Source organism: Ctenopharyngodon idella, chromosome 5 (assembly GCF_019924925.1).
Source record: "Ctenopharyngodon idella isolate HZGC_01 chromosome 5, HZGC01, whole genome shotgun sequence".
Lineage (NCBI taxonomy): Eukaryota > Metazoa > Chordata > Actinopteri > Cypriniformes > Xenocyprididae > Ctenopharyngodon > Ctenopharyngodon idella.
The window spans coordinates 12,991,106-13,004,955 of NC_067224.1; the positions used below are offsets into that span (position 1 = coordinate 12,991,106).

Below are 13,850 nucleotides of genomic sequence, written 5' to 3' on the forward strand. Positions count from 1 at the left end.
AGAATGTGAAGCTGCCGTCAAGCTGCGTTCAGTTCTAGTATGGTTTGTTTATATCGCGCTGTCTTTCTGATAGTGAAGTTAGGGCAGTATTTTTGATTTTCTGTCGTGATTGTGAAAAATGTCTCCATTGTAGGTCATTTATGCTGAATCGAGAATTACAACAGGAGCTCACATCATCGTTCAGGGAAAAAACTGGACGGTGTAATACAATTTTCGCCTTTTCTACGTGTAAAAACACTAAGGGAAGCAGGTTGAGGTGGTGACGGGGAGACGCCGTATATCAAATCTAATAATGTCACTGATTGAACCCACTCCCTATCACTTAATAAAATAATCACAAAGCTGAGTGTTTTTGAAAATGTATTTTGTTTGGTTTAATAATTAACATTACATTTGCAAGTATGACTCTCACTCGGCTTGTGAATGAGTAGGCTATAACTTGCACGCAGCCACTTCAAAACTGTTCACAAGCGTCTATGGGTTTGATTTTGATTGTCATTTGTTGAAATAAATACTAACTAACTAAATAAATAAATAAATAAAAAATAATACAGTGTGTCGGTGTCTTTCACAGACTGTAAAAAAGGGTGTCCGCTAAATGCCCATCCGATTCTCCTCCGTGGTCATATGGGAAAGTGAATATTTACAAAGAAAACATTAAAACTGCAGTTACATTTACACCCTTCTAACAAAGAAATTGATCGACTTCTGTCAGCTTGTTGAACACATTTTTTTATTTGGACATTTTCTACCATGATGGCTGAAGCAGCAGCGCGTGACACTGTTTTCACGGTAACCAGATCAACATTGTGAACGGAATTCTACAAAACTGAAGTGAAAACACCAAATGATCATGGGATAAAATATCTTCTCTTCCCTGCAAACGATACCATGAAGAATGTGATTATTTAACCAAGTCAAAAACAAAAAAGGTAAGCAGGTATCCATATTCATTTCAGTATCGGCAGACGCAAAACGCTAAAAGGTGACTTTTAAAGTTAAACAATGATATAAGTTACGTAAACGATAAAAGCTCATTGTGGTTTCTCGGTTTGATAGATTTGAGCAACCATAAAGGACGCAAAACATAGGAATTTTGAGTTTGTGATAGGATTCCTATATAGAAAAATCACTCCTTGCGCTCCAGCCGCATTTCGCGTGCAGCAATGACGTCATGTGCAAACAACCTATTGGTGCAGTCAAAAATAGTGCGTTAATTTATTTGATTAATTTGTTTAACACGTTACAAATATTTAACACAATTAACACAGTACCTAACAGTGTATAATCACGCTAACTGGGTTCTGCTCACCAGCTCCATGAAGCGAGAGAACGGCCAACCGAGGATGTGCCGCAAGTAGGCATATTCTATGATCAGCTAATCATTAATTAAAGTGCTTTTAAACAATTCAAGCACGATAAGATGCAAAAGAAAAATCAATTCGGTAAAATTCGATAAAAAAATGCACCGTTTTGGTGAGTATACTTGTAAGCACAGTCTAAAATAAGCCTAAATTAAAAAGTCTTAAACGAACTTAAGGATTTCGGAGAAAATCAGATGTGTGTCAGATCCATGTCATGTGCATCATGTCTTAAAGTGACAGCAGCTTAATATACTTACTGCAGTTTGCAACATTAATGTTAATAAAAGAGCAAAAGAAAAACAGAAAATCACTCACTACTCTTGACTAAATAACTTTTGTAGCTTTAAGGATTAACTTATATTATATTCATCTATATTCAGTTTCTGTAGTATTTCTTATATGAATTCTACTGTTAGACCTACCTGAAAATCTAAAAAACTAAAAGCACTGTTTACTTAAATTGTATAATTGTTCTACAACTTGTAGAACAATTATACAATTTAATAGGACAAGTAAATACAAGTAAATACAATACACGTAAATACAATTATACAAGTATAAATACAAGTATAAATACAATTATACAGTTTCAATAGGACAAGTAAATACAACTTGTCCTATTGCTTGCAATTATTTGTTCTAATTTTATTACTTTATTATTATTTTACTTGTTTTTAAAAATGTTTGGACTTTACATTAGTTAGGCTTATATATTTTGTTCTGGTATAAAAATAGTCATGGAGAATTGTGAAATTTCACTGGTATGTAAAATATTGGTGTCAAAACAACCTTATTTATTAAAATACAAGGTTATATAGGTCAAAAACAAAGAAAACAATAACTTTTTTTTAAATTGGTGAGGCCAGTGGGAAAAATCCTTAGCACTGAGCCCTGGTATTAAATGCACAGCTGAATGTGACATTTATTATAATGGTTTATGAAGAATGTTAATTTAAAAAAGTTAATTTAAAAGAAAAGTTGTTATATTTAAAGTTATATATAAGTCTATTAAATTTTAAAAATTATGGCTTTCAATTATACTTTAATGTTGATCGGCTATAATTACTCATTTCTTCCCCAGAAATTCAGAAAAAATATGGATACACATAAAATTATTCCCTGCTGATGGAATGACTTGCTCAGTTGGAACAGTTGAGTCTTTAGCCATTTTAAAATAAACTGCTAAAGACACATCTTTTTCGTCAACACTTGACCCATTGCTATGTGCACTTTGCTACAATAACTGGGACTTGACACAGCACTTGCTGTTGCCCTCATGTTGATTTGATTGCTTCTACTGTTCTCATGTAAGTTGCTGCTAAATGATTAAATGTAAATGTAATGTAAATTTATTTACAACGTTTTTCAAAGATCTGTATGAGCCAAGTGAGACTTGCACATAAAAATGCCTGTGGTTTGAATCTCATAAAATATATATTTGTGAAACATCATGTTGCTATTAAGCCAAAAAGGTCTTTACGGTCTTTAGACGCACCGCTGGAGTGAGAGCAAACATCACCCTTCTTTGTAATTGCACTGCCATAAGGAAGCTTTTCAACCCTCCATTAGGTAAGTGCCCTGCCAAATAGGAAAATCCATCAGCTTTTGTGAAAGCCATTAAGTCATACCTGTCCATTCAGCTATCACTCTCCACTCATACACAAAAGCATCATAGATCCAAACTTTCCTGTTTGCACACAGTATGTGATACAGCATATGTGTCACAGCATCATGCAAATAAGTGCCTCTCACACAACCTTTTTGAAAGCATACATAGTTAGTGTATCCAAATTTAGAAATGCAAAATGACTTGGCTTTCTGTGAAAATAGATTCTGTGCTAATATTGAATGGCTGTAAGGGCAAGAACACACATTTGTTGAAGCACCCAGCATGACTGCAAGCAGGATGCCTGCAGTCGTGCACCTGGGTTCTCTCTAATCAGATACATTTATTATCACTGTAGTTCTGCCATGTTGTTTTAGTGTTAAAAATAGCATTATGTCATCTCAAGCTTAATTATAAGCCGGGACAGGAAAAATGCTAATCAGAAGAATCTTTCTCACCCTTACTTTCCTGCTCTCACTCCACTATTGCAAAAATCCCCCAAAATACAAACAAAATTTTCATTTATTGATTAGTTTGTTACTTGAACATTCAACACAATGCACTAAAAACCCCAGATAAAAGCTTTTTTATGCATACTGGCCTGTTATCAAAATGGCCATATTAGCATGTTAGGCCTATAGGCCAAAATAAAAAAGTTTAAATTGCTGATTTTGTTTAAAAGTTGGTATTGATATTATTTTTACACAGTTTTGAAGAATGCTACAGAGAGATTATCGTTACTTAACATTACCAAACATTTTACATTGGTCAAAAATGTGGAATATGATTACATCAAGGCTGCATAAGGGAATGTGTGCACGACGAGGATGTCGATTTTGTGTTCTAACCGCACAGTGGGAGATGAATAGACTGGATAGAATTATACTCATGATTGTTGTGTAATTTTGGTGCTCTATTTAGCGTCAGTGTCCAAGGACTACTGCCTTTATCTCGTTGCGTCTGTTACCAGGAGCGTTAATGTCAACAAAGTCACTCCATATGTGACGCTCAAATGACCGTGATCCTGCGAATTTAAGGGTAGGGTGGCTTTTGTTGTTAAATATAGTTGATTATACCCTTTTAATCTAAATTTTCTATTTATGCTAGCTGGTATTTTTGGGATTTTCGTGGTTGAACTCGGTCTAATAACTTAAGCTACGTAATAAAAAAAAAAAAAAAAAAAAAAACTTACGTAGTAGGCGGTAGTAGGCCTACTAGTAGACACAAATATAAATTCAGCCACTAGGGCAATGTTAAACATAAAAGAAGCATAACTATATTGTCATTTGAATTTTACTGGATTGAACAAATTATTTATTTACCAATAAATTATAGAGTACATGTGATTTATCTGAATTGTGTGGATATTCAAAACCTATGAGGCTGGTGAAAGAAACGGTAGTTCACACACAGTGAGTGCACACTCTGATTTCCATGGAGAAAGTGGTACCAATTTACCATCTGATATAATGGCTGTATGGAGCTAATTTCCAAATAATTAATTATACCTTATTTATAGACCCTTTGTTTTTGTGTGTGTGTTGCTTTTTAATAGTTACATTTTCATTCCGTAATACGTTACAGGTCCTTTGTTAATTGTTAATGTAATCTAAATATTCTTTCAGATACACGTAAAGACACTTAAGTGCAAAAAAACAAAACAAAACACACACGCTAAAGCCATCTAGAAACAACCATTGGCGCATCAAGCTCTTTAGATACATACAGGTGAATGTTTGATTTTTATGAGAGTTTTTTTTTTTTTTTTTTTTTTTAATGAAATGTTTAAATCTAATTTTCAGGTCAGAGTGTGACTCATCCGCTGTGCCAAATTCAGGACGTACTTTCCTCCTGGACTCTTTGGATAAAGTTAATGGGAATAAATCTGTGCAAAAAGGATTTTGCAAAGAGCATTTATCAAACAAATCAGAAAACAACGCATCAAGGACACCTCAACTTTCGCAGACTATGAGTCGTTTCCAAAAGTTTCCACAAGATGACACCCTTTCTCCAAAATTAGACTCACCATCTTGTGCAGAGCTTTTGAAGAAGAAATTACCTACATCCAAATCCTTACACAGTCTACGAATGAAGATCCAGCAACAGAAACTGAAGAGCGAGATTCGAACTCCAGCATCTGTTGAGAAAGATCGACGACATCTTACCAGAAAAGTTTGCAGGGTGACAAACAAAGGTCTGCATTGTCACTGAACATTACGGTATTTACAAAGCACAGACAAAAAGATATAGAGGAACAGATGTCAGTTAGATGACTTAGAACTTTTTTAAGTCTGTGTTAAATTAAAATACTATGTAATTTGAGGTAATCTCTTTTAGAATCAAAAGCATCACGTGGTACAAATGGAGTAATCGGATTGGCTGTAAGGGAAAAACCCTGTAAGCTGTTTTTCACCGAATGCCGACCAAAGATCTGATCTCCGGGGTGAGATATTTAATACAATTCTTCCTGACCCAGAATATAATTTAAAAATGTCTCAGAGGTTTCAAAGCACCTTGGCCTACTAAATGCCTTACATAACAGAATAGAGCAATTTAATTAAGCATTAAAACTACACTATCAGGTAAAAAAATAGGGGAACTTGTCACTGGGTCAGTACCTTCAAAATGACATCTTTGTCCCTTATTTACCCCTAAAAGCTTCATAGTCGTATACTAAAGTTGCAGATTACTACTCTAACTCTTGTGAAAAAGAAGTACACTTTAGCATACTTTTAAAAAGATATTATGAAAATAATATACTTTTAAATAATATACTTAAGAGCGAACTGAATGCAATGATTTCGGACACTTAATTGTAAATTGAAAATGTATTATAGTTTAAATTTATTATAAATGCAATTAGTTGAATTTGAGTTATTTTTTAACAAACTTTTTTCTATGTAATATAATTACTTATATTGTTTGAAATATGGTTAAAGTGGTACTGTGGAATGCACTGACAAGCATTTATGATAAACTAAAATATACTTTAATGTCATTTCTTGAAACTTGTATTTCTGTCATGTAGTTAAATATATTTGTACACATTAGTAATGATAAAGTTACAGTTTAGTACATTTGAAATATGTAATATCAAATAACACACTACAGTTAAAATTCAGTTAAAATTAGAATCAATACTGTTACACACATCAAAATAAGAGTACTTCTTTAAAGCACGACAAAGATTATTAAATCATAATGATTTATATGAAGTGGCCTTTTGTTTAGTTATTATTATTACCTCCAAGTTCAATTTTTTAAAATACACCTTTTAAGATTTGAAGTACACTACAAGTGCACATTCAATACAATTAAGCACACTTCTTTTTCACAAGGGAAGGTACTAATATGTACCTTTCAAGGGTAGATAAGGTACAACGTTGTCCCTTTAAGGGAACTGCCCCAGTGAAAAGCTGTTCTACCCATTCTACTCCTACAATAGGTACAATGTTTGCATTTTTTTTTTTTTTACATTTTCCTTTATTACCTTGCAGCAGAGCATTCTACATACATATCCGCCTGGAGGAATGCCCAGGGGCTTGTGAAACTAATTTTGAACTCACCATGCACTGCTTTTTCACAGGTTGAAAGAGTCAGCATTAAGGGTAGGCCATAATTCAATTGCATTGAGTGGGCACGCAGAATCAAACTCAGCATATTATGCATACTTATATCATATTTATCTGCAATTATATGCACCTTTGCATTATTTAAAATTTGTCTAGTTCTCATGCATGCACTTTCTTTACAGATCAGTGTAAGTGGTCAAACAAGAGGGCTCCTCAACAGCCTGTTTTAAATGCTCAACCAAATGGAGACCAGTGTTCAAACCAATTTAAAAAGGAAGAGGATTCATCTGAGAAGTATGCCAACCCCTTGAGAGCTCAAGCTCAAGACTTATCCATCAACAGTGCAGCTTCTTCATGCCTGGTCAAAGCATTTCCATTGGGACACAGAAATCATTACTACTTCACAAAATCCCACCTCAAAAGTCTTTGTTAAAAACTGTGACATTACAAAGATAACAAGTCTACTAGTAGCAGGTAAAGAAAATGAAGGCCAAACGAAATCAAACAGGCAAGCAAGACATAATATCCAAGAAGTGTGTGAATTGGGAGCCATTGAGAGAAGGAAAAATGGGCTGCAAACGAGGAAAGAAGCAAAGCAAGAGGATGAGAGGAAGCAAAGGAATATGTATGAAGTAGTTCGAAAACAAAGGCAAGCGCTCCACAGGGCCATGAAAGAACAGCAACAGGAGTGCAAGGTATGTAAATGAATGTTGGATGGAAAAAGCAATAAGCAAATGTTCTTACCTAGAGAAATGAAGTACTCAAGGGTTACCACTTTCATACTGTTACAATAATGGGATATAAATGTGCACTTACACAGAACAGAGGAGGTTCCGAGGAGAAGAAGAGATGTGCTCATGAAGCTGACACAACTGAAGAACAATTGCATGTCTTTCCTAAACAGAAACCAAAGTGTGACAGTGTGAGTCTACTGCAGAGCCCATTGCTCCCTTTCTCAGCCTCAAGAGGGCAGTGTTGAGTCAGCAAGTATTTCAATCACAGAAATAGACATTATACATGTATGGCCAAATGTGGACATGAAAGACTACACCCATATGTTTCATTTAAAAGCTACAGACATTGATATTGAATTGCTCCTCCTTTATCTGCTATCACAACTTTATAGAAAGGCTTTTCAATAGAATATGCTTAGGGGACTTGCTGCCATTCTGGGCTGCGTGCCATTCAGAATTTAATTAATAATGCCTTTTTAATTCTAATTCAGTTAATGAAATTGAACTGAATTTTAATCAAGGTAGCAAACAGGATGTAAAATTGCAATTTTAGATAGAAAAGCAAAGTTTATCAAGGCATAGAGTGATTGACAGACAGAATAGTTTAAAATAATTTTTGAAATATATTTTTAATGTTTTTGAAAGAAGTCTTTTATTCTCATCAAGGCTGCATTTATTTGATCAAAAATACAGTAAAAAACTGTAATGTGAAATATTACAATTTGAAATAACAGTTTTTTATTTTAATATATTTTAAAATGTAATTTATACATGAAAATGACTAAAACGCTATATTAGTCGTAGTAGTTGGCGAAGTCACTTTGTAAAAAAAAAACACAATGTGTCTATAGACTGAACACGTAATACATGACGCTACAGTTTTCACAAATTCACGTTTTTGTAGTTTACACAGAGACGATAATGGTATTGTTTTCAAAAACTTGCACTTTGAAACCATTTTCAAAAGTTTGTGTTTTCAGGCCCCCAAAACGCTGTTGTCGTGTAAATAAATGGCCAAAACACAAAGTTTTCCATTTTTAGGGGCCCTTTACATTTCACCGTTTTCAACTAAAAACAGAAAACTTTTTTTTATATGTTTTGGCCGTTCATTTACATGACAACAGCGTTTTGGGGGCCTGAAAATGCAAACTTTTCGCAAGATCTGTGTGAACGGGGGTCGTTTTGACAACGCTGTCGTCTGTACGCTTAAAAAGCAAAGGAAAAACATTTTTATTTTAGTACATAGTTGTTGTGTAAACGCTACCCTAATCTTTTTGAGATAGTGTAGACAGACAGATAGAAACAAGTCAGTTTTTCAGTTCTGGAGGGTGCTGTCCCATTGGGTTGCAAAAAAACAAAAATAAAAAGGCTGGATTTAAATGCAGCAGTACTTCTTTATTACAAAACTCAAAAGAACCAAAAGCAAGCATACATAGATGAGAACAAACAATGAACTGATCAAGCAGGGTTTAAATACACAAGGCAAACTAATCAACTAACTGAACAACAGGTGCACATGATAATCAAATCAAAGAGAAACCACAGAAACAAAATCAAACACAAGAAACTGAACTAAAACATGCTAAACCCACCCACAACAGACACAGAATACCCATTACGGTTGCGTGGCTGTATGCTTGATTTATGCAACAGTTTTATTTTAGTATTATTTATAGATTTTTTTAATATTTTGAATTAGCTTTTATTTTTAATATTTTTTAATTTTTCATTTAAATTTTAGTTTAAGTTTTAGGACTTTTGTTATGTGTTTTTTTTCTTCCATTTTTATCAGTTTTTGTTCATTCTGATCATACTTTTTGCACTGAGTGAAGCTGGCAGTCCTGTGAGTGCAGCTGATGTGAGCTGGGCTCAGAACCGTTTGGCAACTCACAGACACAGAGTGGAAGCTCTCAGGAAGACAATTGGTGCTCTGGATACACACATGGATGATGAGGCAGCCTGGCTGGGAATCACAGACCACAAAGGGGCTCTGAGACAGTCACAACCCGCTGGACAGGGCATCCGTGGAGCCGAATCATGGGAAACTTTGTCTGATTGTGTATCTCTGGATAGAGATACAGAGACAAACCACAGACAAAAAGGAGTGTCAATTAAAAACGAGATTAAAGATGAAAAAGATGAAGTGGGTATGTGCCTTAGTTTATTACTGTCAAAAAATATGAAATAGTTGGCCCTCACTAAAGCATTTAAAATCTTTGGAAGAAATACAGCATTTTTTATTATTTTATCATTTTTTATTATTTTAATATATGTATATATATTTTAGATATGGGACTGTGTGTTGCAGAGACAACATTTAGACTGCAGATTGACCACACAGAAAAAGGACAAGAGGAGCGAAGTGATAGCAGTGAGAGCACTGACTCCACCAGCAAGGTACATTAAATATCATTGAAGGAACTGTTTTTCAATATTACATTTTTTTTTTTTTTGAGGACATATAGGGTAAGATGACCACAACATTAATTTTTATAGTAGATTTTTACATACAGTAGATGGATTTACTCAGTCAAAACAGTTAACCAATCAAATTTTGTGTCTATGGAAAATAGTGATCTATGACACTGTAAAAAGTTGAATATCAAATTATTTTTAAATGTTTGATCATTTTTTTTTTTTTTTTTACAAATTTAATACTTATTAAAATTCAGTTGTTATTTAATTGTTTCATGAGTTCTTTACCATTCATTAAAATCTATAGACCAATTTACTGAAATCATTTGAATTCACAGTGTTGCAATTATGACATAACATTGATGTAAATAATAAGTCATATAATAAATTTACCTTTCAGGTTAATCTGTTACTGAGATTTTGCTTTGTCTATCATCGGTCACTGAATTATCCAACCATATTGTCAAAACACAATTTTAAATAGAATTGTTGATTTACTATAATATATATGCCTATATATATACAGTTGCCAGAAAAAGTATGTGAACCACTTGAAGAATCTGTGAAAATGTGAATAATTTTAATAAAATAAGAGAGATCATACAAAATGCATGTTATTTTTTATTTAGTACTGTCCTGAGTAAGATATTTTACATAAAAGATGTTTACATATAGTCCACAAGACAAAAAAAATGGCTGAATTTATTAAAATGACCCTGTTCAAAAGTTTATGAACCATTGATTCTTAATACTGTGTGTGGTTACCTGGATGATCTACTGTTTTGTGTTGGTTGTTCTTGAGTCCCTTGTTTGTCCTGAGCAGTTAAACTGCCCAATGTTCTTCAGAAAAATCCTCCAGGTCCTGCAGATTCTTCAGTTTTCCAGCATTTTTTGCATATTTGAACCCTTTCCAGCAGTGACTGTATGATTTGAGATCCGTCTTTTCACTCTGAGGACAACTGAGGGACTCAAACACAACTATTAAAAAACAGGTTCAAACATTCACTGATGCTCCAGAAGGAAACACGATACATTAAGAGCCAGGGGGTGAAAACTTTTTGAATGTGAAAATCAAGGTAAATTGTACTTCCTGAATTGTCTTCCTGAAAACATGCAAGTATCTTATGTTGCTTCCAAAGAGCAGTACTAAATGAAAAAAAAAAAGAAAAGATATTTAAACGAATCTTCATCCTGTTCAAAAGTTTTCACCCCCCGGCTCTTAAAGCATCGTGTTTCCTCCTGGAGCATCAGTGAACATTTGATCCTTTTTTAATAGTTGTGTTTGAGTCCCTCAATTGTCCTCAGTGTGAAAAGATGGATCTCAAAATCATACAGTCACTGCTGGAAAGGGTTCAAATATGCAAAAAATCCTTGAAAACTGAAGAATCCAAAGGACCTGGAGGATTTTTCTGAAGAACATTGGGCAGTTTAACTGTTCAGGACAAAAAACAGTCATAGATCATCCAGGTATCGACACACAGTATTAAGAATCAATGGTTCATAAACTTTTGAACAGGGTCATTTTAATAAATTCAGCTATTTTTTTTTTCTTCTGGACTATATATAAACATCTTATATGTAAAATATCTTTCTCAGGACAGTACTAAATAAAATAAAACATGCATTTTGTATGATCTCTCTTATTTTGTTAAAATTATTCACATTTTCACAGATTCTGCAAGATTCACATACTTTTTCTTGCAACTGTATATATTTATCTGTGTACGTATGTATGTATCTATCATACCCTTCAGTGGTGATACTGTGTTTTTTTAACCTTTTAAATACCTTGGAGTTCCATGCGGATAAATTATTACAGAATGTGGTAATCATTTAGTACCATGGTGTTTATTATACTTTATTACCATACTATACCAACACGGTACCATAGTACTTTTTATAGGGTAGACTGTCTGTAGCAGAGTTACAAATTGCAGATATGCACTCAAGGGCATGCATGGCAAGTGTATGTCAAAGTATTGAACGCACATTTATGTCTGGCTCCTCTGTTAATGCAATTTGTAGTGGAGTGAGCTGAGTGAGTTGTACAGCCAGCGTCTCCACGGCCACCTTTCTCTGGCCCAGAGCCAGCAGTTCCTGAGGGAAGAGGAGCTGAGGGCACGGCAGTACAGCGCCCTCTTCAGGCTTAGAGAGAAAGCGGTCTTGGAGAAGACCCAAGCTGAGCTTGACTGGTTGGAGCATTGCAGAAGGTGAGTAACAGAAAACTTGCAATGATGTTACATAATCACAATACAAAATAAATAAATAAATAAAATAAAAATCTGGTACAGTTACATTATAAAAGGATGTATTCAGATTACTGATGCACTTAGTGAAAATGGGGATTACTTTGAAAAGGATATACTGTATAATCAGGATGTATAAGGAAAGCAATATTGTGTTAGCAGTGGCACAACCTGCTTATCACATCAGACTGCTGAATATCACATTCACAACTGGCACCTCTCACAACATCACTCTATTCTTAAGTTAATGTTCAGCCTTTGAATCAGTTGCCAACCCAACTCAGTTTGATGCATTTTACTTAAAATAATACTGTCATTGCATAGAAACATTGTCATTCTAAGTTAAAAAAGTGCCATTTTTATGGTTACACTGTGTTGCTGTTGTACGGAAAACATAAGTCACTCTCATTTTTAAGTTGCCTTGAGGTGATTAAGTGAACTCGTTAAATTTTTTGTAAATAATTTGTCATTTGCTAATGCCAAAGTATCCCTCCCAGGATGACAGTATTTTACTCTTTATCATTATAGATGTTAGTCCTCATAATTTCATGACTGATGCAATTTATGCAACTATTTTTTTCCCCTTATTTTATTACCACTTTTCTTATGAGAAAACTATTTAAATCATATAAACGTTTGCTGTTATTGTTGCAGCCATATATTGCCATATAACACATCTGTTTTCATCAGTCATAGAACAGTACAAGATGATGCACTTGCTTTAGCTGAACTGAAGCAGAAAGAGGAGGAAGTAGTCCACAGACTCCAACAAGAGCAGGTGATTTTGAGGACGTTTTAAGTTTAAAAAGGGCATTTTAATTTCAAAAAGAAGTTAATTTTAAAGTCTACATTGTTACAAAAAATAATTACCAGTGAACGCGGTTATTTTGGACTTTCTATTCATCAAAGAATCCTGAAAATGAAAGTTTCCACAAACATTAAACAGCACACATGTTTTCAACGTAAGTGTAATAAGTGTATCTTGAGCACCAAATCAACATTAGAATGTTTTCTACAGGATCATGTGACACTGAAGACTGGAGTAAAAATTCAACTTTGCCATCACAGAAATAAATTACATTTTATGGTATAATAATATAGAAAACATTTATTTTAAATTGTAATAATATTTACAAATAAATGTAGCACTGGTGAGCATAAAAGACAAAAAATAAAAGTATCACCACCATTTATATATGTAAGCAGTTTATCTATGTTGATTACAGGCAGAGATCCACCACTGGAGAACTATATACAGATCAGGCTGGCAGCAGAGACGTTTGCTTCTCCACCATCAGAGAGACATTCTTGAAATCAAGCAGTCAGCTATTCACTTCAGACAACTGCTGCAAATGCAGACACTGCCAAAGAAATACAGCGTGAGAAAGCGGGAGAACAATACCAGTACTATGGTATTAAATGAATCAGGAATCTACCCTTTTTCTTCAGTGATACTTTGGTAAAAGCCAACATAAAACAGCATTCACAAGCCATTTACTTTCAAAATTTGAGGGATTTACAAATGCAGCAGGTGTACCGGAATACCAGACTCTGAGACATAGGTTAGGTTAACAGTACTACAAATAGAGACAGAGCGACACGCGTCATAATCTGAAAACCACGCCCACCGGGGGGAAAACAATCCAACCCTCTCCATTGACTTTGTATTGCGTGAAGCTGCCTCCTTGCCAATTCTGACTTATAACAAAAAACAGAACAATGTCTAAAAGCTTCTATGTGACAGGGTGTACAGCAAACTAGCTAAAAAAAAAACCAGAACTAAGTTTTTATAAGAAAACGAGCGTTTAAGGACACAAAAGTGGATACAGGCAATTGAGACAGAGCGCAACGTGTCATATTACTCTGAGAACTATGCCCACTGGAGGGGAACGTAATCGGTGACAGGAAATATA

At 34.3% G+C, this 13,850-nt stretch overlaps 1 protein-coding gene and 1 long non-coding RNA gene across 2 annotated transcripts; one reads left to right on the forward strand and one right to left on the reverse strand.

Annotated features, from left to right (window-relative positions):
- Nucleotides 1–4,722: 4,722 nt before the first annotated feature.
- Nucleotides 4,723–8,130, reverse strand: LOC127512700 (uncharacterized). Its single transcript, XR_007930248.1, has 2 exons — nucleotides 7,359–8,130; nucleotides 4,723–5,107 (listed from the first exon to the last, which is right to left on the reverse strand). It is a non-coding gene; the product is annotated as an uncharacterized LOC127512700 (long non-coding RNA).
- A 333-nt stretch (nucleotides 8,131–8,463) lies between these two features.
- LOC127512871 (centrosome-associated protein 350-like) lies at nucleotides 8,464–12,736 on the forward strand. The gene is made up of 3 exons (XM_051894230.1): nucleotides 8,464–9,673; nucleotides 11,717–11,901; nucleotides 12,628–12,736. The coding sequence occupies exons 1-3, from the start codon at nucleotides 9,566–9,568 to the stop codon at nucleotides 12,734–12,736; spliced, it is 402 nt and encodes a 133-aa protein (XP_051750190.1). The 5' UTR covers nucleotides 8,464–9,565.
- The last annotated feature ends 1,114 nt before the right edge of the window (nucleotides 12,737–13,850 follow it).

Bases quoted from the DNA above. Each gene is read 5' to 3' on its own strand.
- LOC127512871 (XM_051894230.1), top strand. From the start codon at position 9,566: ATGGGACTGTGTGTTGCAGAGACAACATTTAGACTGCAGATTGACCAC. The intron at 9,674-11,716 runs GTACATTAAATA...TGCAATTTGTAG, and splicing joins GCACTGACTCCACCAGCAAG to TGGAGTGAGCTGAGTGAGTT. The intron at 11,902-12,627 runs GTGAGTAACAGA...TGTTTTCATCAG, and splicing joins TGGTTGGAGCATTGCAGAAG to TCATAGAACAGTACAAGATG.